The sequence below is a fragment of the Engystomops pustulosus genome, chromosome 6, assembly GCF_040894005.1.
Source record: "Engystomops pustulosus chromosome 6, aEngPut4.maternal, whole genome shotgun sequence".
Classification (NCBI taxonomy): domain Eukaryota; kingdom Metazoa; phylum Chordata; class Amphibia; order Anura; family Leptodactylidae; genus Engystomops; species Engystomops pustulosus.
The window spans coordinates 184,434,563-184,459,374 of NC_092416.1; the positions used below are offsets into that span (position 1 = coordinate 184,434,563).

Below are 24,812 nucleotides of genomic sequence, written 5' to 3' on the forward strand. Positions count from 1 at the left end.
ACTGCCACAACACTATGTACAAAACTATTTCCCCCCAGGGGATCAATAAGGTTCTATTGTATTGTATCGTATCATAATAACATACAGATTTACCAGATAGATAGAAGTGAGGGGTCACTGATAAATTTCCCCCCGGTAATCCTGACAGACGACACCGGTGACTACATACATACCTCCGCCTGCAGAGCTGTGCCCCCGATATATGTGAGAGGGGGAAAGGACCTGTGATTATGTCATAGTCATGTGATCATCCCTATGTGTGGGAGGAGTCCGGCTTTGGGGGTGGAGAAGCTATAGGACCTGTGATGATGTCATAGTCATGTGATTAGTCACATGCGTGGGAAGATTCCGGCTCCAGGACTATCCTTGATCCTCATGTGAGGAAAAGTTCCGACCAGCGATTAGACTGATGGAAGCCCCACATGGTGTAATAATATACACCAATAGAACTATTGATTAAATTGAAAATTAAAGTGTCTTTTTCTATACCGAACACAAAAAACCCAGCGCGGCCCTTCTATTTCTCATCCACATTAGATCTCTCATCCACATTAGAGGGGTGCGACGTGGAGAATACCTGTTCCAACACCTAAGACGGGTTATTGAGAACACTTGGTCATGGTGTTAGACCTCCCACTGCAATACTTCTGCTGTATTTCCAGAATTTGTTAAGACAGTTGCCTGAAATCTGTTATTCTGTTTGGTGGTTCACCCATGGGTCCTGAGCTGTATGAATATTATAGCTCCCACATGTCTGGAATCTCTTCCTACATCTAGTATTTGAATTGAGCTTTTTGAGGAATTGGGAATGCGCCACTTCTGCGGACACTTCAGGACATTTGGAAAACCATCAAAGGTCCTGAAATGGCTCTTATGTACATGTGTATTGAGAGCATGAAGAAACGTACAAGGCTTACATGGGTGAAGGTTAGTGATGAGCGAGCATACTCGAGTAATTCGCCCGCCCGAGAAGATGTCATCTCGCAGAGTTTAGATTTTTGGCGGCCTTAAATAGAGCCAATCACAAGCCAGGAGTCTGCAGTACACCCAGCATCACAAGGTACACTTACATGTCGATAGCAGTGGTTGGCTGGCCTGATCAGGTGACCCTGGAATAGACTAGCCCCTGCCCGCGCTGCTCGGATCATTCTCTGTCTGGATGCCGTTAGGGAGAGAGCTGCTGCTGGTCAGGGATAGCGTTAGGGTGTTCTATTAGATTACGGTTTTCAGGAGTGATTCTCCAAGATCCTTACTGTTAGGCAGGAGTGATTCTCCAAGAACCCAACAGCCCTTGTTAGGGCTTATCAAAAGTTAAAGTGACACACTCAGTCACAGCACAAAATCCTTTTGTGTGCTGGCAGTGTAGGTTAGAAATTAGCCATAGCAATCATCTTCAATGGTTGCTGTCTGATTTCTTCTACACGTTTTGTTCTATTAAAAAAAAAAACACACAAAAATTTTTTACAGTTTATATTTCTGTTTTGTCTATATAATAGACTTTAATTTTTAAAATGTTGAACCCGCGGGCTAGGGGTAAAGGACAAGGGCGTGGTCATCCAATTACTGCAGGGGTCAGAGGCCATGGTCCTTGGCGGGGTGAGACACCACCTACTGATGAGGGAGCCGGGGGAAAGCCGCAGAGCTACACTCCCTAGCTTCATGTCTCAAGTTACTTGGAATCGTGGTAAAGCACTGTTGGGGCCAGAACAGTGCGAACAGGTGATGTCGTGGATTGCGGACAATGCTTCAACTAATTTGTCCACCAGTCAGTCTTTCACGCAGTCCACCCATGTTACCCAAGTGAGCACTCCTCCAGCTCCTCCACCTCAACCTTCTTCAGCCAGTCTGCCCCCTCCCAGGAAAATTTGGCATTTGAGCCGACATACTCTGAGGAACTGTTTTCTGGACCCTTCCCAGAGTCACAAACCACTTGTCCAGTTGCTGCTTCCCGATGTCCAGGTTTTCCACCGGTCGCTGTCTGTGAGTCATGATGACATTCTTGACATAGTGGAAGAAGTGTATAAAGAGGTGTCGGACGATGAGGAGACACGGTTGTCAGACAGTGGTGAAGTTGTTGTCAGGGCAGGAAGTCCGAGGGGGGAGCAGACTGAGGGATCGGAGGATGATGAGGTGACAGACCCAAGCTGGGTTGATAGGCCGGGTGAAGACAGTGCTTGTGAGACAGAGGCGAGTCCTATTCGAGAACAGGTTGGAAGAGGCAGTGGTGGGGCCAGACGGAGAGGCAGGGCCAGAGCTGGTGCATCAGCGCCAAATGTTTCACGTAGTGAAGCTTCCGTGGCGAGGGCTAGATTTTCTGAAGTCTGGAGGTTTTTTAAAGAAACAGCAGATGACCGACGGATTGTGGTGTGCAACCTATGCCACACCAGGACCAGCAGGGGTTCCACCACTACTAGCTTAACCACTGCCAGTATGCGCAGCCGTATGAATGCTAAACACCCCACTCAATGGCAACAAGGCCGTTCACCTCCCGCCTGGCCCACCACTGTTCCTTCCCCTGAGTCATTTGCTACCTTTACTAGTCAGCCCCCTGCCCAGGACCCTGGCACAAACACCTCCAGCGCGAAAACCACACCTTCGCCTCCACGATCCTCCACAGCGTCCACCAATGTCTCCATGCGCAGTGTTCAGTTGTCTATACCCCAGACGCTGGAGCGCAAGAGCAAATACAGTTCCTACCAACCCAAACGCCCAAGCCCTCAACATCCACATCTCCAAATTACTCAGCCTGGAGATGCTGCCCTATAGGCTGATAGAGAACGAGGCCTTTTACAACCTCATGGCGCGCGGCCTCAGTGTTCAGTCCCCACTACTTTTTCCGATGTGTCGTCCCAGCCCGGCACCAGCACGTGTCAGACAACATCATCAGTGCCCTGACCATATACTGCCGACGCCAAGGATTGCGGGGCCTACCTCGGTCACGGTCTCTCTCCATATCTCCATAGCGGCCTACTATGCCTCCTCCTCCATCCCCTCCTCCACCTCCTCCTCCGAATTACCATCTGTGGGCATGGCGCCATCAGTCGGTAGCTCTAGGCACAGCAGCAGTGCCGTCGCTAAGCGACAGCAGGCGGTGCTCAAACTGCTGAGCCTAGGCGATAAAAGGCACACCGCCCAAGAGCTATTACAGGGCATCACGGCGCAGACCGATCTGTGGCTGGCACCGCTGAACCTGAAGTCAGGCATGGTTGTGTGTGAAAATGGTCGTAAGCTGGTGGCGGCTCTGCAACTCGGCAGACTGACACATGTGCCATGCCTGGCCCATGTGTTAAATCTCATAGTTCAGCGATTCCTCAAGACATAGCCCAATCTGTCTGATTTGCTCACGAAGGTGCGCCGCATCTGTGCGCATTTCAGAAACTCGACCACAGATGCAACCACTCTCAGGACAGCGCCGCCTCCAGCTGCCCACTCACCGACTGTTGTGCGACGTGCCCACAAGGTGGAATTCAACCATGGTATCCAGAGTTTACCAGCAGCGCAGAGCGATTGTAGACTGCCAGATCTCAACTTTCCCAAGAACTGATAGTCAGGTCAGTCAGCTTCCTCAAGTCTACAATGAGGAGTGGACGTGGATGTCTGATATCTGTCAGGTGCTGAGTAACTTTGAGGAGTCAACACAGATGGTCAGTGGCGATGTCGCCATCATCAGCCTCACCATCCCGCTGCTTCGCCTGTTGAAAAACTCACTGGTCAGCATGAAGTTGGAAGCTTTGCGCTCGTCACAAGAGATGGGGGAAGAAGATTCCCTTGTTGATAGCCAAAGCACCCTCAGGTCTGTTTCTCAGCGCATATCGGAGGAGGTGGAGGAGGATGAGGAGGAAGAGGAGGAGAATGTTGGCGAGACAGAAGTGGGGAGCATTGCTCATTCCTTCACTGTTCAGCGTGCATGGGCAGAAGAAGAGCAGTTGGAGGGGGAGGAGGAAATGGAGAGTCAGGCCAGTGAGGGGAGTGAATTCTTGCCCGTTGGGACTCTGGCGCATATGGCAGATTTCATGCTAGGCTGCCTATTCCGTGACCCTCGCGTTCAAAGAATTTATTCCAGCATGGATTACTGGGTATTCACTCTCCTGGACCCACGGTACAAGCAAAATCTTTCCACTCTCATTCCTGTAGAGGAAAGGAGTGTGAGAATGCATGAATACCAGCAGGCCCTGGTGCACAAGCTGAAACAGTATTTCCCTTCTGACAGCGCTAGCGGCAGAGGGCGAACTTCTGCAGGACAAGTAGCGAGGGAGAGTGGGAGAGCAGGCAGCTTGTCCAGCACTGGCAGGGGTACGCTTTACAAGGCCTTTGCCAGTTTTATGTCACCCCAGCAAGACACTGTCACCTGTCCCCAGTCTCGGCAGAGTAGGGCTGATCTTTACAGAAAGATGGTGAGGGAGTATGTAGCTGACCATACCATCGTCCGAAATGATCACACAGCTCCCTACAACTACTGGGTTTCAAAGTTGGACATGTGGCCGAACTGTACGCCTTGGAGGTTCTCGCCTGCCCTGCCGCTAGCGTGTTGTCAGAGCGGGTTTTCAGTGCAGCTGGTGGCATCATCACCGATAAGCGTACAAGCCTGTCGACTGACAGCGCTGACAGGCTGACGCTTATCAAGATGAATAAAGGATTTCCATTCTCCACCAGGTAAAAGCAGCTCAACCTGAATAATGTATGCACTCCTCCTCCTCATTCTCCTCCTTCTCCTCCTCTTTGTACACTAAAGCAGAGGAAACTGGCTATTTTTTGCCAGGGCCAACTGGCTCTAGCTAAAGTACTCTACGTATTTATTTTTTCATGGAGGGCCACCTACCTGCTCCTCTGGTTTGAAAACTTTTTTGGACTGCCACATACAGGCACTATCCAAATTTAATTGTCTCCATAGCAGCCTCCACACGTCGCCTTTATAGCTGCCTCCACACGTCATCTCCATAGCTGCCTCCAAAAGTCTTCCACATAGCTGCCTCCATACATCGTCCCCTTAGCAAATGAGCAGTGTCAGGCAAAATTTTGGGTTGTTATCACGGCTTCCACATCAAACTTGTTAACTTTGTCGCCACCCTGCTGTGTTATCCAAAAAATATATTGCCAATCTTTTATCATTTACCGTATATACTCGAGTATAAGCCGACCCGAGTATAAGCCGAGACCCCTAATTTTACCACCAAAAACTGGAAAAACCTGTTGACTCGAGTATAAGCCGAGGGTGTAGTATGCAGCCAGCCTGCCCCCTGTAGTATACAGCCAGCCTGCCCCCTGTAGTATACAGCCAGCCTGCCCCCAAGTAGTATACAGCCAGCCTGCCCCCAAGTAGTATACAGCCCTCCCCCAAGTAGTATACAGCCTGCCCCCATGTAGTATACAGCCTGCTCCCAATAGTAGTATACAGCCTGCCCCAATAGTAGTATACAGCCTGCCCCAATAGTAGTATACAGCCTGCCCCAATAGTAGTATACAGCCTGCCCCAATAGTAGTATACAGCCTGCCCCAATAGTAGTATACAGCCTGCCCCAATAGTAGTATACAGCTTGCCCCAATAGTAGTATACAGCCTGCCCCCATGTAGTATACAGCCTGCCCCCAGTATGCCAAGTGAATAAAAAAAACAAACTTAATACTCACCCTCCGACGATACTCACCTTTGATGCTCGGCATGGCTCCCGGTCCTCGGCGGTGGCTCCCGGTCCTGGCGGCGGCTTCCGAACCTCGGTGGCAGCTCCTCTCTTCTTTCTTCACTGGCGGCTCCCGGTCTCTTTGCTTACTTCTCTAGCCGGCAGTCGCGTCCATGCGATCTGCGGGCGGGCGCACACTAGGATGCGGCAGTGTCGCCGCCGATGACATCATCAGCGGAGCCGCTGCCGAGAATCGGGAGCTGCCGCCGAGGATCCGGACACCGGAGGGTGAGTATTATTTTTTTTTCTTAGTTGACTCGTGTATAAGCCGAGGTGAGGTTTTTCAGCACATTTTTTGTGCTGAAAATCTCGGCTTATACACGAGTATATACGGTACCGATATTATTTCAGCGCTACTTGCACATCTGTTTACGTTCCCCTCCCCCGCCATAACCAGGCCAATTACTTATAAGAACAGTACTACACTTGATCTTATACAAAAGGTTCTTAGAAGTGCTGTTTGTAGCCCCCGCCTGCTTTGAAAATTATAATTTTTTCAAAGTAAACGCTTCTGGCCCCCAGGCCCATTTTGGGTGGGGAGGATCCGAGAGACAGGGGCTTGCACAGCTCGCCTGGCAGCGGACCGCCAGCTCCATCCCAAGATTAGGCAGCCTCAGAGGCATCCATGCATGCTGCCCCTGCTGTTTCCTGTCCATTTCGCCTCCACGATCCTCCACAGCGTCCACCAATGTCTCCATGCGCAACTTTCAACTGTCTATACCCCAGACACTGGAATGCAAGAGGAAATATAGTACATCATCCCCTGTGTCAGGCAGAATTTTCGGGTGTTTCACCAGATACATAATGGAACTCGGCCCATCTGTCGCCGCCATGCTGGAGACCTGAAGTTTCAATCATAGCAGTGCAATATGGATGCCCCATACTGTCGCTCTTAATCATGGAAGTCGTCTCCATGGCTGCCTCCACATGTCGTCCCCTTAGAAAACGAGCTGTGTCAGGCTCATTTTTTGGGTGTTTCACTAGATACATTATGGAACTTGGTCACTATGTCGCCACCATGCTGTTATCGACTAAATATAGCGTCAACCTTTTGTTCACATAGGAAATCATTTCAGCGCTTCTTGCTCACCTCCTTTGGTTCCTCTCTGCCGCCTTAACCAGGCAAAATACTGATACATACAGTGCTACACGCTATCCTCGCCAAAAGGAATTTTTTTAAATTGGTTTGAAGCCTGAGTCCATTTGGGGTATGTCGCCATGCCACTCTCTAGCCTGCCGCTGCTGCAGCTGCCTCTGCATGCCGTCCCCTATGGTGTCAGGGTCAATTATTGGATGTTTTAGATGCTATCTAGCCTCATTCAGTCACTCTGTCATCGCCATGCTGTTGCCCATAATTTTGGCATAATGGTGCGATTAAGCAGCCTCAGAGGCATCCATGCATGCTGCCCCTGCTGTTTCCTGTTTACATGGTTTTTCTCCATCATTTTCTGAGTTTTCCAGATGTTTGGCCAAGTTTTCCTGTGCAGAGCCTTGGTCCCCTTGAAAAATGCTCGAGTCTCCCATTGACTTCAATGGGGTTCGTTATTGGAAACGAGCACTCGAGCATCGGAAAAAGTTCTAATCGAGTAACGAGCACTCGAGCATTTTAGTGCTCGCTCATCTCTAATCTCATTATTATTGAGGTCTTGCATGAATTCATGCAATTCACCTTCAGTCCCCTGCCAGATCATCATCACGTCATCAATGAAGCGTGACCACATATGCACTTTGTCAGCATGGCGTGTAGGATTAGTCAAGAAAATTTCCCTTTCCCAAAGCCCCAGGAACAAATTGGCAAATGAGGGCGCACAAGACGCCCCCATCGACGTTCCCTGGAGCGGTAGGTAAAGGGTCTCACAAAACATAAAAAAATTATGCGACAAAGCGAATTCCAGAAGTGTAACAAAAAACGCTATCATTTCTGGTTCCAGACCAGATATTGTGAGAAAGTATTGTGTGGCTCTCAAGCCATCAGCATGGCATACTGATGTATATAGATTCTACATCACATATAACTAACCACATATCAGGCTCTAACTGGATTCCTTCCATCTTTGTCAATATGTCTGTCATGTCCTTAAAGGGGTTTTCCCATCTGGGCATTTACATTTAATTTAATTCATTTACCACATGTAAACATTTCTTCAATTGGATGTTATTAAAAAAAATGTTCCTGTGTGAAGATAATTTCTCATAAATGTAGTCATGTTGTCCCTTAGAAACGAGATAGCATCATCGGATATGACCACCTCACAATTTGGCAGCAGTGACCAGACATGCGCTATCGAGCCCTGCCTGACCACCTGGATTCAGCGATCATTACCACAGGACGGCTGTAGTATATACAGTAACTCCTGGACATTTCATGTACCAAAACTGTTTGTATCTTTGTGCAATCCCTCCAGCAGAGGTGGCCATAACCAAGGAGTCAGTGTGGTCTCTAAGGGACGATATCACATTTATGAGAAATTATCTTCACACAGGAACATTTTTTTTAATGACATCTAATTGAAGAAATGTATATACATGGCAGATTAATGAAACTGAATGTGAATGCCCAGATGAGAATGATGGAAGCAGCTCCACCAATGGTCGAAGAAAGGGATCAACGTACTTGCAGATTGGTTCACATAAGCTTCCTATGCCGGAAACAATTGGGCGTCCTGGAGGGTTATTCAATGCTTTATGTACTTTGGGAAGTAGGTAGAAACTTGACACTTTTGGGAATTGCGGTAACAGTGCAGATGCTTGATTCTTCGTGATGATTCCATTCTCCACGGCATCTGTAAGAATTATGGACAGTTCATCTGTATACTTAAAGAGTGGATTAAATGTTAATCTTTTGTAACATGCCACATCCCTCAGTTGACGTAGGGCCTCTTTTTCATAGGCCTTAGTTGACCAAATCACCACATTACCCCCTTTGTCAGAGGGTTTGATTACAATGTCACTCATTCTGCTCAACTCTCTTATCGCTTCCCTTTGGGCCAATGAACAATTACCCATTTTTCCCATCCTAGATAGTTTCTGTAAATCTCTAGTCACCAGTTTGACAAATAAGTCAATACTCTGAGAATGATGGGAATAGCTTAGATTTGGGGAGCAGAGAGGAAGGAAACCTACCCGTTGTCATCAGTCCCTCTTGTTTGTTCATCAATTCATCTAGGGCTCTTAATGCTGCCTGTTCATGTGCTGCTGGAAAGTGGTGTGGGTCAATTTCTTTATGAAATTTTTTTTTTTAAATTAATTTCTGTGCGAAAAATTGAAGATCCTTTATGGCTGCAAAGCAATCAAATGGTGAAGTAGTTGAGAAAGACATGCCCAAACTAAGAACCTCTATCTGAGTTTCCATCAAAGTCTTTCTGTCCAGACGCATTACAGAAAGAGGTAGAGGAAGAACTGGCAGGCAAGACGTGGAGCAGATGGCAAACCTGGCAGAGGAACAAAGTGGGACATCTTCGAAAAATGTTCAGTCACCACCCATATGACGGTATTGCCTGATGAAGGCGGCAGGTCCGTGATGAAGTCCGTGGCCACATGAGTCCACGGACAGCTGTGTATCGGCAATGACATACGAGCCACGACAGAGGGCGTCAGCCTTGATGTTCTTCTCAGCCGGACAGAAATGAATGATGAAATCGAACTGGGAGAAGAAGAGTGACCAGCGAGCTTGACGTGGATTGAGTCGCTGAGCAGTCTGGAGATAGAGGAGGTTCTTGTGGTCCGTGTAAATGCTGACCGGGAAACAAGCTCCCTCCAGGAGGCCAGCAGTTCTCGATCTCCTATAGAATAATTCCTCTCTGCGGAGGAGAAGGTCTTGGAAAAATATCCACAGGTGAGGGTTTGACCTTTGGGACCCTTCTGCGTGAGCACCACACCGGCCCCTACTGAGGAGGCATCCACTTCCAGATGGAAAGGCCTCTCTGTGTTGGTACATACAAGAACTGGAGCTGAAGAAAATATAGACTTTAAGTTCTTGAAGGCCTCCTCAGCTGTCGAAGGCCAGAGACGGGGGTTGGCACCCTTCTTGGTGGGTGCCACAATAGGAAACACCAGAGAGGGGAAGTGCGGGATGAACTGCCGGTAGTAATTCACGAAGCCCAGAAACCACTGTATAGCGCGTAGTCCTACAGGGCGAGGCCACTGAAGAACTGCAGATAGCTTGGCAGGATCCATCCGGAGACCTCTTTCGGAGAGGATATAGCCGAGATATGGAAGACTCCGCTGATGGAATTGGCACTTCTCAAGTTTAGCGTAAAGGCAATTGGCCCTTAAACGACTGAGGACTTGCCGTATGTGGGTCTCAAGGTCCGGAGAGAATACCATAATGTCATCCAAATAGACCACTACACAGACATAAAGCAAGTCTCTAAAGATGTCATTAACAAATTCCTGGAAGATGGCAGGTGCGTTACAGAGTCCAAACAGCATTACCAGGTACTCGAAGTGTCCATCACGGGTGTTAAAAGCAGTCTTCCACTTGTCTCCCTGGCGGATACGAATGAATTTGTAGGCCCCACGAAGATCCAATTTGGAGAAGAACTTGGCTCCACGAAGACGGTCAAACATATCCGTGATCAACGGCAATGGATAGCGGTTCTTAACTGTGACCTTGTTAAGTCCGCGGTAGTCAATTCATGGATGGAGTCACCCTTCCTTTTTGGTCACAAAGAAAAAGCCTGCACCAGCCGGAGAAGAGGACTTACGTATGAATCCCCTCTGCAGGTTTTCTTTGACATAGTCCAACATGGCTGCGGTTTCTGGTACTGAGAGTGGGTACACACGGCCCCGCAGAGGGGACGTATCCGGCAGCAGATCCCCAGGACAGTCATAGGAGCAGTGAGGCGGCAACGTCTCGGCCTGCTCCTTCGAGAAGACGTCAAAAAAGTCCTTATAGCAAGCGGGAAGACCCTCCAGGGGCTTGAGAGTCACAGAAGAAACCAAAACTGGTACTGGATGAGGTATCTCCACACAGCGAGACTGGCAATCAGGACCCCACTGAAGGATCTCCCCCATCTTCCACTTAAGAACGGGAGCATGGAGCTGCAACCATGGTAGACGCAACAGGATGGAGGGCGTGGACCGTGGTAGAAAATAAAAAGACAGTCTCTCCTTGTGCAGCACACCGTCCTGCAAGGACAAAGGCTTGATGCAGTACTGGACCGAATCAGAGAGGATTTTGCCACTGACAGAGGAGATGACTAAGGGCTTCTAGAGTCAAACCACGGGGATGTGATGCCAGGAGACAAGAGCGGCATCCAAGAAGTTCCCTGCAGAACCGGAGTCCAAGAAGGGAGAGACCTGGAACTGGGTGCTGAGAAGCACTGGAATAATGAGGTGTGCAGAAGCTTTGCTTACACCTAGGGACACTTCTCCCAAGAACCCTAGGTGCTGGAGTTTCCCAGACGCTGGGGACGGATAGGGCAGGACCCAAGGAAGTTTCCCTGGCGTCTTCCGATGTGCTCCTGGGAAGAGAGTCTGGCTCTGTCCACCTCCATAGGCTCCTCTGCAGATGGTACGACCGGAGGCTGGAGCGGCCATTGGAAAGCAGGAGCCAGGTGAGGAAGGCGTCGTGGGCAGGCTTGGGGTTGCTTCAGGCGTAACTCTTCAGCACGCTCCCTTAACCGAATGTCAATCCGGGTTGCCAGGGTAAGGAGACCACTTAGGGTAGATAGACGGCAGATCACGAGCGGCCAGAGCGTACTTAACGTGAGAGGAGAGTCCCTTTTTAAAAGCTGCGGACAGGGCCGTGTTTTTCCAGGAGAGTTCCCAGGGTATAGAGCTAGACAGCATATTCCCCCACAGAAGTGTTCCCCTGGCGCAGATTCAACAGCGCAGTCAGCCGAGGAGGCTCGTGCAGGTTCTATAAACACGAACTGGAGCTCCACCAGAAATGTCGTGAGAGTAGCCGTGACCGGGTCATCTCTGTCCCAAACAGGGGTAGCCCAGGCCAGGGCTTTCCCGGAGAGGAGACTGACGATGAATGCCACTTTGGATCGCTCTGTGACAAATTGAGATGGCATGACTTCAGCACTGGGTTACATAGACATGGGTTGGGCATAGACAGCCGTAGCCTAGGTTCAGCGGCAGGAAGACAGGTTGGGGTAGCAGCAGCTGCGGGAGCAGTCTCTGGATTCTGTTGCTGATGTTGAGCAGCTAGCAGCTGTTGCAGCATGGCGGTGACCTGTCCCAGCTGGTCGCGTTAAGTGACAACCGGCGGGATTGCTGAACCACAATGGTGGCAAGATTGGGCAGACCGGGAAGCAGAACCTCGGCCCCGGATCTTACTGTCAGGATTCGGGATGAGTGGATCCTCTGGACCACCGCGGGAGGTGGTACTAGCCGATACCTGGGACCGGAATCTAAGTGGCACCTGGTCTTCAAAAGAGCCCGCTGCAAAGCAAGATGGTCTTGAGGCAGGGTACCACCAGGTCGTTCCACAGGTGCGACTAGCCCGTGGTGGCAGCTGAGGTCGAGGTACCTTAACAGAAGACAGTCTCGTGGTCGGGTCCAGGCACAAGTTCAGGGCCGGCGGCAGAGATGCAAGGTCATGTCCAATGCGGGGTCAGCAACGGGAGGTCCAGGCAGATGGGAAAGGGAACACAGCCACACGGGACACAGGAAATCAGGAACACAGCAACACGAAGGAACTCTGGTAACACAGGAACACGGAGGGACTCTGGTAACATAGGAACATGGCAACACAGGAACACACTGGACTGCAGGAATACTCAGGAATGTCGCAAATCCTTTTGAAGCTGGCGCGCGCGCTTCTAGGACTCGGGTACACTCGTGCTTCCAAAAGGCAGAAAATTCTACCTTGGGGTCGAAATAAAAAACTGTCTGGTTCCCTTGGACTTTATTACTGATCTGCTAATATAATCCAGAAGTTCCAATGCTTGGGTGGCAGATGATAAGTTCTCTATGACGGCCTAATAGCACTCTTTTTTTTATGATTGTATTTTTATTATCATTTTTCAAAAAAGACATAACAGGAATTATCAAGTACATATTTTTCAATAATAATACGACAGTAAGACAGAGTTTGTCCCATGGAATGTTAAAAATTGCACTTTCCATTGGCATAACAAGAGGCTCCAAACCTAAGCCTAACAGTATAATGTTCCCATAATATTAAAGCTATGCAGACAAAGCCATTAAAATTATACCCAACAGGCCCAAGTCCCCCAAGATATTTCATTTCTACAAGTCTCCGTCTAAAAATCTGTGGGTAGATTCAAACTGCGATATCTTTCTCCTACATTGGAGGGACCTGGAGGACGTAGAAAAGGACAAAAAAAAGCCATTCATACTTAACAATAACAACAAATAACATTTCAAAAGGGGGTATCTATATCACTCTCCCTCCAGCTCTTCTACCCAGAAGCGATCCCATTGCTCACATGTTTTATCAAACAATGAAATGCGATTATTCAGGGAGGCAGTCAGGGATTCCATACTGCGAGTTTCCCTTACCCTGGAGAGTAGGTCCATTCGAGAGGGAAGGGGCTTGCCTTTTCCAGAATTACGCTATCAAACACCTCGCAGCCGTGAGGATGTGTAAACTCAGTTTATTAGCTGTCTTGGCCATGGGCTGAGGGGAGACATTCAACAGGTAAAATAAAGGAGAGAGTGGAATATCCACCGCTACCACCGCCTGGAGGAGAGTCTCCATCTTCTGCCAAAAGGCTGTATGAATGGACATGTCCAGAAGATGTGCTGAAGAGTCCCCCCAACTCCATAATTTTATTGTGAATGAAATAGGGCCTAGCTGAGAGCTGGGTAACGCGGGTGCCTCTTTAGGCCAGAAATAGGAGTTAGAAAAATTGTGGTTGGCTCCCTTTCACCCTATCTCCATCCATTTAGAAAATGCCAACAGGGTGGACCATGCCGGAATACGTCACCTGTGTGTCGCCCAGTAATACCTGGTTATATCCGGCACTGATAACCCCCCCCCCCTTGGATTTGTGAGAGATCAAAACAGTCCTAGAGATCCTGTGTCTCTTCTTCGCCCATATAAAGTGTAATAGCGCCCAGTGACACCGATACTGGTAACGTCTCGAAAAGATAAAGCAGCTTAGGCAGGATAGTCATTTTTACCGCCGCTATCCTGCCAAAAAGGGAAAGGGGAAGGCTGTTCCAGCTAATAGCGCTCTTTAAGCTGTTAGATTTCAAGTTGAACTTCTCTTCATTCTATCATCCTCAGACCACAGGACAAACTGCATTTTTGGCAGCCTGTGCTCCATGTAGTGTCACTTTTGCACTGCTATCAATCCTGAGATGCCTCAGCAGGAAATGTGGAAAAGCCTCAGCACTACATCAGAAAACACTGTCAGGGCCAAGTCCATCCCTAGTGTTAAGGTGTATAATGAAGTTATTTCTGATTTCTTCAGCCACTATAAAGAGAGACCAAGCTGTCTGTTTCATCATCATAATTTCTTTAAAGATGGGGCAGCGACAATTATATTTTATAAGTAAATGTCTGGTAACTAGTAACAAGTTCTTAGATCTTAAAATTAAATATAGATATGACTTGGAATTGTGTTCCTCTTAGTACGTCACACAATCTAAGGCTAAAACATCTGCGATCTGTTGCCCAAACATTTCCCCCCGATTTATAACGTGAATTCTGCTTTACCTCTGTGGACGCGCGTTTGATGGTTAACAAAATCCGGTTTCTGAGAAAAACATTTTCCGCAATCTAAACATGAAAATGGCTTCTCCCCTGTGTGACTTCTCAGATGTCTAACAAGATGTGGTTTCTGGGCAAAACATTTCCCACATTCTGTACATGAAAATGGCTTTTCCCCCGTGTGACTTCTTTGATGTAAAACAAGATTTGTAATGCGGGAAAAACATTTTCCACATTCTGAACATGAAAATGGTTTCTCTCCCGTGTGAGTTCTCTGATGTCTAACAAGAGTTTCAGTGTAGGAGAAACATTTTCCACATTCTGAACATGAATACGGCTTCTCCCCTGTGTGAATTCTCTGATGTATAACAAGATTTCTCATGGTTGGAAAACATTTCTCACATTCTGTACATGAAAATGGCTTTTCCCCTGTGTGAATTCTCTGATGTCTAACAAAACTTCCGAAGTGTAGAAAACATTTCCCACATTCTGTACATGAAAATGGCTTTTCCCCTGTGTGAATTCTCAGATGTTTGTTAAGATGAGATTTTAGCCTAAAACCTTTTCCACATTCTGAACATGAAAATGGCTTCTCTCCTGTGTGGTTCATTTGATGAATACGGAGCTCATCATTTTGAGTAAAACCTTTCCCACATTCTGAACATGAATACGGCTTCTCCCCGGTGTGAATGATCTGATGGCTAACAAGATTTCTCATGGTTGGAAAACATTTCCCACATTCTGTACATGAATACGGCTTCTCCCCTGTGTGAATTCTCTGATGTCTAACAAGACATCCGGAGCGTAGAAAACATTTCCCACATTCTGAACATGAAAATGGCTTTTCCCCTGTGTGAATTCTCAGATGTTTGGTAAGATGTGAATTCAGCCTAAAACCTTTTCCACATTCTGAACATGAAAATGGTTTTTCTCCTGTGTGATACATTTGATGAATACGAAGCTCATCATTTCGAGTAAAACATTTCCCACATTCTGAACATGAATACGGCTTCTCCCCGGTGTGAATGATCTGATGGCTAGCAAGATGTGATTTGTGGTAAAAACCTTTTCCACATTCTGAACATGAAAATCGCTTCTCCCCCGTGTGAATTCTCTGATGTTTACTAAGATTTGATTTTAGGGTAAAACCTTTCCCACATTCTGAACATATAAATAGCAGTTTCCCTGTATGACTTATGATAATGTTCTTTGCAGTTCCTGATGATTCTGTAGATGGAACCAATTTAATAGGATCAGGCATATAAGGTTCCTCTGCTTCAGATTCTGATATCATATGTTCCTCTGAGCTCTTGGTACAGTCATCTGCAAAAAATGAACATTGGCTGTGAGAAAACTCTTTCCTGCTTACCATAAGGTTCTGTATTATTACTGATGTAACATCTCAGTCTCCTCCTCCGAGGTCCTGGTGATCAGTATTCCTGACCCTCATAGCTCCCACCTTCCAGCTTTTCTTAGTCTATGTCTCCATGTTCTGTATTGTGTTATCACTCGTCTCTGCTTTATCTAGTGGTTACTACTCACCTGGGCAGTTACCTGTAGGAATCTCCTCCTTACATCGCTCATCGCCCCTCACATATGTCTCTGGAGCAGTAATATTCTTCACATCTTCATCCTGATACAAGAAAAAGGGTGAAAAATTGGAAAAGTCACCAGACAATGAAGAAGGTTCTTTTTAACCCCCAACTTGGACACTATAAAATCTGTCCTCCACTCAGGGCAGATGAATCTGTGACCCTGTGTACCCCTTTACTAAATGTCTTGAGAGGCCTAAGAATTTTACTAGGGATTGCTCCACCAGATCTATAAAGGGAAACATCCAAAACTTACTATAGCAGTTTGCCCAGAACATGAATACGGCTTCTCCCCTGTGTGAATGCTCTGATGTCTGGCAAGATATGATTTCTGAAACTGATTTTTTTTTCCACATTCTGAACATGAAAATGGCTTCTCCCCCGTGCGAATTCTTTGATGTGTTAAAAGATTTATTTTTTCTGTATAACTTTTCCCACATTCTGAACATATAAATAGCAGTTCCTCTGTATGACTTATGATAATGTTCTTTGCAGTTCCTGATGATTCTGTAGATAGATCCAATTTAATAGGATCAGGCGATGGATTGGTCCTGTGAAGGTCTGAGGATTCATCTGGGATGTTGTCCTGCTCTTCGGATGTATCTACTATCATATAAGGTTCCTCTGCTTCAGATTCTGATATCATATGTTCCTCTGAGCTCTTCGTACAGTCATCTGCAAAAAATGAACATTGCCTGTGAGAAAACTCTTTCCTGCTTACCATAAGGTTCTGTATTATTACTGATGTAACATCTCAGCCTCTTCCTCCGAGGTCCTGGTGAGCAGTATTCCTGACCCTCATAGCTCCCACCTTCCAGCTTTTCTTAGTCTATGTCTCCATGTTCTGTATTGTGTTATCACTCGTCTCTGCTTTATCTAGTGGTTACTACTCACCCGGGCAGTTACCTGTAGGAATCTCCTCCTTACATCGCTCATCGCCCCTCACATATGTCTCTGGAGCAAGAATATTTTTCACATCTTCACCCTGATACAAGAAAAAGGGTGAAAATTGGAAAAGTCACCAGACAATGAAGAAGGTTCTTTTTAACCCACAACTTGGACACTATAAAATCTGTCCTCCACTCAGGGCAGATGAATCTGTGACCCTGTGTACCCCTTTACTAAAAGTCTTGAGAGGCCTAAAGAATTTTACTAGGGATTGCTCCACCAGATCTTTAAAGGGAAACATCCAATACTTACTATAGCATTTTGCCCTCCCTAACTGGTTGTGCATGAAACCAAGCCTTTTTTTCATACAGGTTTTAATTCAAAACAAAACAAAAACTAAGAATAAAGAAAACTCGTCATTTGGAGTGCAAAGAGAATGTCACGGGTGCTCCTGCGACCCATGTCCCAGGTTGCAGGCGCATCAATGTGCCTCCCTGTGCCCCCTCACAGGGTTCACTTACCTCGCCGTGCTCCAGCGATGGTCTTCTCACTGCAGCACGCACCCGCCTCCTAGAGCTTGTTTGCCGGCCGGCTGAAATTTAAAGGGCCAGTGCACCACTAATTGGCGCTGGCCATCTGATCTATAAATAGGCAACTTATGCTCCGCCGGATCTTTGTGCCCTTATACCATTGAGAAAGCATTCCCTTACTGTCTGTGCAGTACCCGTTGTGAACTCCTACTATGTTCCTGACATTGATTCTTTGCCGCCGGTCTTGACCTTCCGCTCCTTCCCGACTCCGATCCTGTCCTGACCTTTCGCCTGACAACAACTGTTGACTCTATACCTCGCCTTGGCTGCCACCGTTAGCAAGTCGCGCCTGTGAGGTATCCCGCCGCAGCAAGTATAACCCGCTTTGTGATGGGTTCTGGTGAAAACCAGGTGTCACTTAGATCCTGCTCCCAGGTGTCGGCTAGCGACATAGCTCGCAGGGTCTACTACCCCGATCCTGACAGTAAGATCCGGCCATGGATCCCACCAAGGTTCCCTTGCCAAAACTGGTTGACCTCACCACCATCGTGGCTCAGCAGTCTCAGCAGATTGCCGTGCAGGACAAGCAACTTTCTCATCTCACCGCCATCATGCAGCAATTTCTGATCACCCAGCAGCATCCTGTTCCTACGGCACCATCTGTTACAGCAGCTACTCTGCCTTCTACTGAACCCCATGCAGTCCAAACATGACAGAGACGCCAAGTCGTGCAGGGGCTTCATCACCCAGTGCTCACTGCACATTGAGCTGATGCCACCGCAGTTCCCCACAGAGAGGCTTAAGGTGGCATTTGTGGTCAGTCTACTCTCCGGGAAAGCCCTGGCATGGGCCACCCCCCTCTGGGATAGGAACAACCCGGTCGTTGCCAACATCACCGCGTTCCTCACGGAATTCCGGGCCATCTTTGAGGAACCAGCCCAGGCATCATCTGCTGAGACCACCTTGTTGAAGGAGGACCTGCAGAAGGGGTTTATACACAGGTCCTCTTCTCCTGCCAATGCAGGGTTCTTTTTTGTGTCCAAAAAGGATGGCTCACTCCGTCCATGCATAGACTATTGTGGCCTTAACCCTACACTGAAGAGTCGCTACCCATTGCTTTTGATCACAGAACTTTTCGATTGCCTACGTGGAGCCAAGGTCTTTACCATACTAGACCTACATGGGGCATATAACCTCATCCATATCTGGGAAGGCGATGAGTGGAAGACCGCCTTCAATACTCCTAATGGGCATTTTGAGTATCTCGTCACGCCGTTTGGACTCTAATGCACCAGCTGTATTCTAGGAGTTCATCAACAACATTTTCAGAGATTTGCTATATACTGTGTTGTGGTCTACCTGAACGATATCCTAGTGTTCTCTGCAGACCTCGAGTCCCATCAGATTCAGGTACGACAAGTTCTCAGGTGCCTAAACACCAAACTTGAGAAGTGTCAGTTTCATCATTGACATTCCTCGGTTACCTCATCTCTGACAAAGGACTACAGATGGATCCTATCAAGTTATCTGCGGTACTTCAGTGGCCTTGCCCAGTAGGACTTTGTGCTATCCAGAGATTCCTGGGCTTCGCTAATTACTATCGGCAGTTCATTACGCATTTCTCCTCCCTCGTGTCTCCCATTGCGGCACTGACAAAGAGAAACGCCAATCCTAAGCTGTGGCCTCCGGCGGCTGAAGAAGCTTTCTCCAAACTGAGCTCTGCCTTTGCCTCTGCTTCTGTTCTCAACCAGCCCGATACTGAGAAACAGTTCCTGCTCAAGGTTGGCGCCTCCTTGGTTGGTGCTGGAGCTGTTCTCACCCAGAAAGGGCCCAAAGGTTGAACCCTCACGTGCGGCTTCTTCTCTAAGACCTGCAGAGATTAACTACTTTATTGGTGATTGGGAGCTTCTGGCCATAAAACTTGCTTTGGAAGAGTGCCATTATCTTCTGGAGGGAGCTCTTCATCCAGTCAGTATCTATACTGATCACAAAAACCTCCTGTATCTCCAGAATGCTTAGTGTCTCAATCCACAACAGGCTCGCTGGTCCCTTTTCTTCCCCAGTTTCAATTTTTTGATAACATTCTCTGCAGGACAGAAATGTAAGGCCGATGCCCTCTCCCATGCCACTGACGTAATTGGGGAAGAACCCGTTCCTAGACACATTGTTCCTCCTGAACGTTGTTTGTTGTCACTCCTGTGGATCTACGGCAGCTTCCTCCTGGCAAGACCTATGTCCGATCCGCTCTACGGAGGAGGATATTAACTTGGGGACATTGCTCTTGTGTGGCTGGGCACCCTGGTGTGAAGAGATCTGTCGCTCTCATATCTTGTTTCTACTGGTGGCAAGATCTGGTCAAGGACAGACTTTGTGTGCCCCTAACAAGTCGTCACTTCTCAAGCCAGCAGGTCTGCTCCTGCTGTTGATGATACCCGGTTGCCCATGGACTCACATAGCCATGTACTTTATTATGGATCTCACATCTTCTTCCAGTAATACAATCATTTGGGTGGTACGAGATCGGTTTTCTAAGGTGTCCTTTATTCCTCTGCCTGGTCTACCTTCGTCTCGTCTTGCTAGCCTGTTGCTTCCTCCATATCTTCCGGCTTCATGGACTTCCCCTGCACATTGTCTCAAATCATGGGGTCCAGTTTGTTTCCCATTTCTGGCAATCCCTGTGCGGTCAACTTCAAAGTGATGCTGGACTTCTCCTCAGTGTACCCTCCACAGTCCAATGGGCAAGTTAAGAGGGTTAATCAGACCCTGGGCTGCTGCTATCTCCACCTAACAGGACGACTGGTCCACTCTACTGCCATGGGCAAAATTCCCCTACAACTCTCTGGACTCGGAGTCTGCCGGTGCTGCTCCTTTCTTTGTTGTTTATGGACGACATTCACACTTACCTCTTCCTCTCTCTGTGTCTACTGATGTTCCTGCCATGGAAGTGTTGGTAAAAGACCCGTCACACCAGCAGCAGGTTCACATACCCCGCTGCGCTCCAGTGGCGGTCTTCTCGCTCCAGCGCGTGCATCCCCTCCTCTTAGGGTGCGCACATGCCGGGAGCCTGAGATTTAAAGGGCCAGCGCACCACTAATTGCCGCTGGCCACCTGACAATCTATAAATAGCCAACCTCTTCCCTCATGCCCCGCCGGATCTTTGTGCCCTTATGCCATTGAGAAAGCGTTCCTTGACTATCTGTGTTTTAGCTGTTGTGACCTCCTGCTACGTTCCTGACTTCGATTCTTTGCCGCTTGTCTTGATCTTCTTCTACATCCCCGAATCCGAACCTATGCCGCCTGTCCTCACCTTCCGCCTGACAATTACTCCGATTTTGACTGTTGACTCTGTACCTCAACCTTGGTCACCGCTAGCAAGTTTCGTCTGTGGAGCGACCTGGTGGTATCCTGCCGCAGCAAGTCCAACCCACTTTGCGACAGGCTCTGGTAAAAACCACTTAGACTCCGCTCCTAGGTGTCGGCTTGTATCATTGCTTTCAGTGGTACAGTGGGTCCACTACCTCGACCCTGACAGTGAAAGCTGTAAACAGCAAGAAAGAAGTTGTCCGAGGCACCTAAGTAAGATCACAATGGGGCATATTTATCATACACTGGCGCTCGTGTATGATAACCCCGCCGCTGCATAGTTGCAGCGCGGTACATCACCGGAGCTGTCCTGTCACCACGGCTCATCCTGAGTGAGTACCGCTGGGGAGTTAAAGGGGGGTAGAAATGGTTTCCGACGCTAGGTTAATTGGCTCACCTCCCAGGGAATAGTGACTGTGCTCTATAGTGCCCAATTCCCCAGTACTGGCCATCGCCCATAGCAACGGACATTGTGTACCCCTTAGGCCTTATTAGGCTAGCTCAATCATGTCAGCCCAGGACGAGGATACGGGTCCGGAGAAGGTATCGTCCCCTGGTCCCTCCTCAGGGGACCTGAGCATGTTAAGCCCGCCAGAGAGTCCCTTCAGCCCTGCTACAGCCAGTGTCCCCGAGACTCCCACCATGATGCCTCTGACTATGCCTTACTATCTGGGGGCCCCCTGGTTACCACACTACAAGGGAGAATTACACACTCTCCCTGAATTCAGAGCCAAGTTGTTAGCTACCTTCGCCCTGTATCCGCTCACAGAGGAACAGAAAGTGGGCATTCTAACCGGGCAGTTAAAGGGACCCGCTATCCGGGAAGTCAAGTCTTGGCCCTGAGAACAGCGCCAGAATGTGGTCCAAATTCTCAATAGGCTGCGCAACACCTTTGACAAATGTCTTGCTTCAGAGTTGAAGCAGAAATTCTTCGGGAAAAGACAAAAGCCTCAAGAGTCCCTCAGAGACTTTGCCCTCTCCCCTACATGAGACATGGAAGGCCATAACTCGCCTTGATCCCAAAGAGACTGAAAACTCTGACCAAACCCTAAGGGAACAATTCATTAATGGACTTGTTGATAGAAATCAAAGGTGTCAACTAAAGATAATCTCTACTCAACATGCCCAGGCCTCCTTTCTTGAGTTCAAGAAAATTGCCATTGATATATTAAGGGACCGACTGCCCACTGGACCGCAGAAAGATCCTGAATCCGTGGAAATGGAGGACACTGCTCTAGCTTGTCATCCAACACAGCCGACATCACTGCCTCCCGTGTCTGCGGAAGTTGCTGTCCTAGCAGAACAAGTCACTAACCTGGCAGACACCATGGGGCACATTTACTTACCTGGTCCATTCGCGTTCCAGCGGCAGCTTCTCTGACGAGCGTTCGGGTCTTCCGGCGATTCATGAAGGTCCTGCGCCCGATGTCCACCAGGTGGCGCCGCTGCGCCGAGGTCCGCCAGTGGCTATTGGCAAGTGGCCCTGGTGCCTGAAGATAGGGAGAAGACAGCTTTCACCACCTCAATGGGCCTGTTTGAGTTCAACAACATGCCTTTCGGCCTATGCAACGCCCCGGGCACGTTTCAAAGGTTAATGGAGAGATGTTTGGGTCATTGGAACTTCAAGACCGTCCTCCTGTACTTGGATGACATAATCATCTACTCCAAGAACTACGAGGAGCACCTCCACCATCTGGCTAAGTCTTCAAAATCCTGAGCCCTGGAGCAGCGATGGGCTTCCAGGTTAGCAAATTTCAACTTCACTATCAAGTACCGGGCTGGCAAGACCAACGACAATGCTGATGCTCTGTCCCGACTCGCTGTCCAGTGGGAGGGGCCCTCCACGGATGCTCAGTGGGAAGATGTGGAAATGCCAGGGTTCTATGCCCGGTTTATGCACCAAGAGGCCCAGAGAGTCTACTCCTTACCCTCAGAAACAGTACCAGCTACCCCGCCAGAAGAGTCTGTGCCGCCGGCAGAAAAAGACCTCTGGATGAGTCTGCAGGCTGATGGCCGCACCATAGGAGAACTTATGGACTATCTCTCTAGTGGGCGAGTGCCTGAACGGATTCGTCGGAGGAGGACCGATGGGGAATTATCCCAATTGTGGCGCCAGAGGAAGACTCTGAGTATGCATCAGGGCCTACTGAAAAGGAGAACTCTGGATCATATCATCTATGACCGACTGTACCAGATTGTGATTCCCCGGAGGGATGCCAAGATAGTGCTGGATATGTACCACTACCAGTCTGGACACTTTGGCACTCAGAAGACCGAAGCTACCCTCCGGAAGCGCTTCTACTGGGTGAACATGAAGCCCGACATCGAGGCCTGGTGCCGGGAATGCCCAGCCTGCGCCATCGCTCGAGGAGAGCGACACAATCAAAGGGCTCCTCTACATCCCATTGTGAGCCAACGGCCTTTGGAGATTCTGGCTCTGGATCACGTGAAGTTGGAGCCAGCAGATCCGGTCACACTTATGCCTTGACAATAATCGACCATTAGGCCAAGTTTGTGGTTGCAGGACCAGTCAGAGACTTGTCCACCAGGACCACCGCAGCGGCCCTGTTGAAGAGCTTCATCCTCCCTTATGGCTGTCCGGATAAAATCCTTACAGACCAGGGAACTGCATTCGACTCACAAGTGTTCCAGGAGCTGTGTACCCTCTATGGCTGTAAGAAGCTGAGAACCACAGCCTACCATCCTCAGGGCAATGGGCTCTGTGAGAAGATGAACCAGACTCTCATCACCATGCTGAGAACCCTGACTCCTTCAAAAAGGGCTGACTGGCCAAAGTTACTACCGGAGCTAGTATACCTGTACAATAATACCACCCATTGCTCCACAGGATACACTCCCTACTACTTGATGTTCGAGTGACATGGCCATCTCCCTGCCGATATGGCCCTGGACATGGAAAACCCCGATTCCCAATCTCTACTCCCTCACACTGATTGTGATCAGAGGCGCCTGGCGGATGCCAGAGAAATTGCCGATCTTCAGGTGGAAGAGGCCCGAGACAAGCAAAAGAGAGACTTTGACCGCAATGCCTGTGCTGAGCCCCTTGCCCCCGGAGAACGAGTGTGGCTGAAAAACAACCATCCCACCAGTAATTTAGATGGGCGATGGGAGTGTGAGCCATACCTAGTTAGGGACAGTCTCTCCCCTGAAGTCTAAGAGATTTCAAGAGGAGACCGTCCATCAATCCGGGTACACAGGAACCGGCTGAAGAGATGTCTACGATCCTTCACCCCTGTGTCAAGTCCTAGGACTCCAACTTCTAGTCCAAGAGCCCTATTGTGTTCCTCTACCCCCAGTTTCCTTGAACTTGTGACTGTGCCTCAACTTTGTGTGATTGTCTCTACTCCAGCGAGAGTTACTCCAGTGCTGCTGGCTGTGGAGGATGACCATGTCCTAGAACTTGTTGCCCCTGTCATCTCCGAGGAGCCTGAGATCCCTACTCCAGTGCCTGATTCCGGAGACGACAATGAAGAAATGGTAATTTTCTCTCAACAGGAACTCAGGAGATCTCAGCGAGAGACAAAGGGGAAACCTCCTGCATATGTACAGGAGTACCAGCTGTCCCAATAGAAAGATCGATAGCCGAAGGCTGTCTGCTTTGCCGATCCTGAAGTACTCACTCCTACAGACTGCAATTCAGATTCTGAGTAACCCCTGATGGGCTGTATCCCTCTCCAGGTACTGTGTATATTGTAAATAATGTTCTTTATCTGCTATTCCCAGTTGGGCTAAGCGCCCCTAACCCATAGAGCCAGAAACTTTCCTGGGACTCTTCCCTTTATTTACCTCAGTCAAGAGACTCTCCTTGAACTGCTTACCAGTATTATATGTTACATAAGCATCCACCTCTGCTGAAGCAGAGATAACTACCAAAGGATTCTGTTCCTTTACATCCAGAGTAGACCCTTTGTTTACTGCACTTTTTCCCACGTCAAGGGCTGTGCCTAGAAGATGGACTTTTTCTTCAAAAGCCTTCTAAGAGACTTTTAGCCAGTTACTACAAGGAAAAGTTGCTAATGACTTTTGTAATGCACTGAATGTTCTTTATTTGCAGGATTGAGGCATTCTGTTTGCATTTATGCCTTTTCTCCACAGGAAAATGGACATTT

General features: G+C 48.5%; 1 protein-coding gene across 1 annotated transcript in view; it reads right to left on the bottom strand.

Annotated features, from left to right (window-relative positions):
* LOC140066025 (uncharacterized) overlaps positions 1-24,812 on the bottom strand; it is a 50,581-nt gene that overhangs the window by 12,715 nt on the left and 13,054 nt on the right. Inside the window, 4 exon segments of the mRNA XM_072113589.1 lie at positions 8,369-8,460; positions 10,384-10,862; positions 14,300-15,632; positions 16,796-16,886. Coding sequence (XP_071969690.1) covers positions 8,369-8,460; positions 10,384-10,862; positions 14,300-15,632; positions 16,796-16,886 — 1,995 coding nt within the window.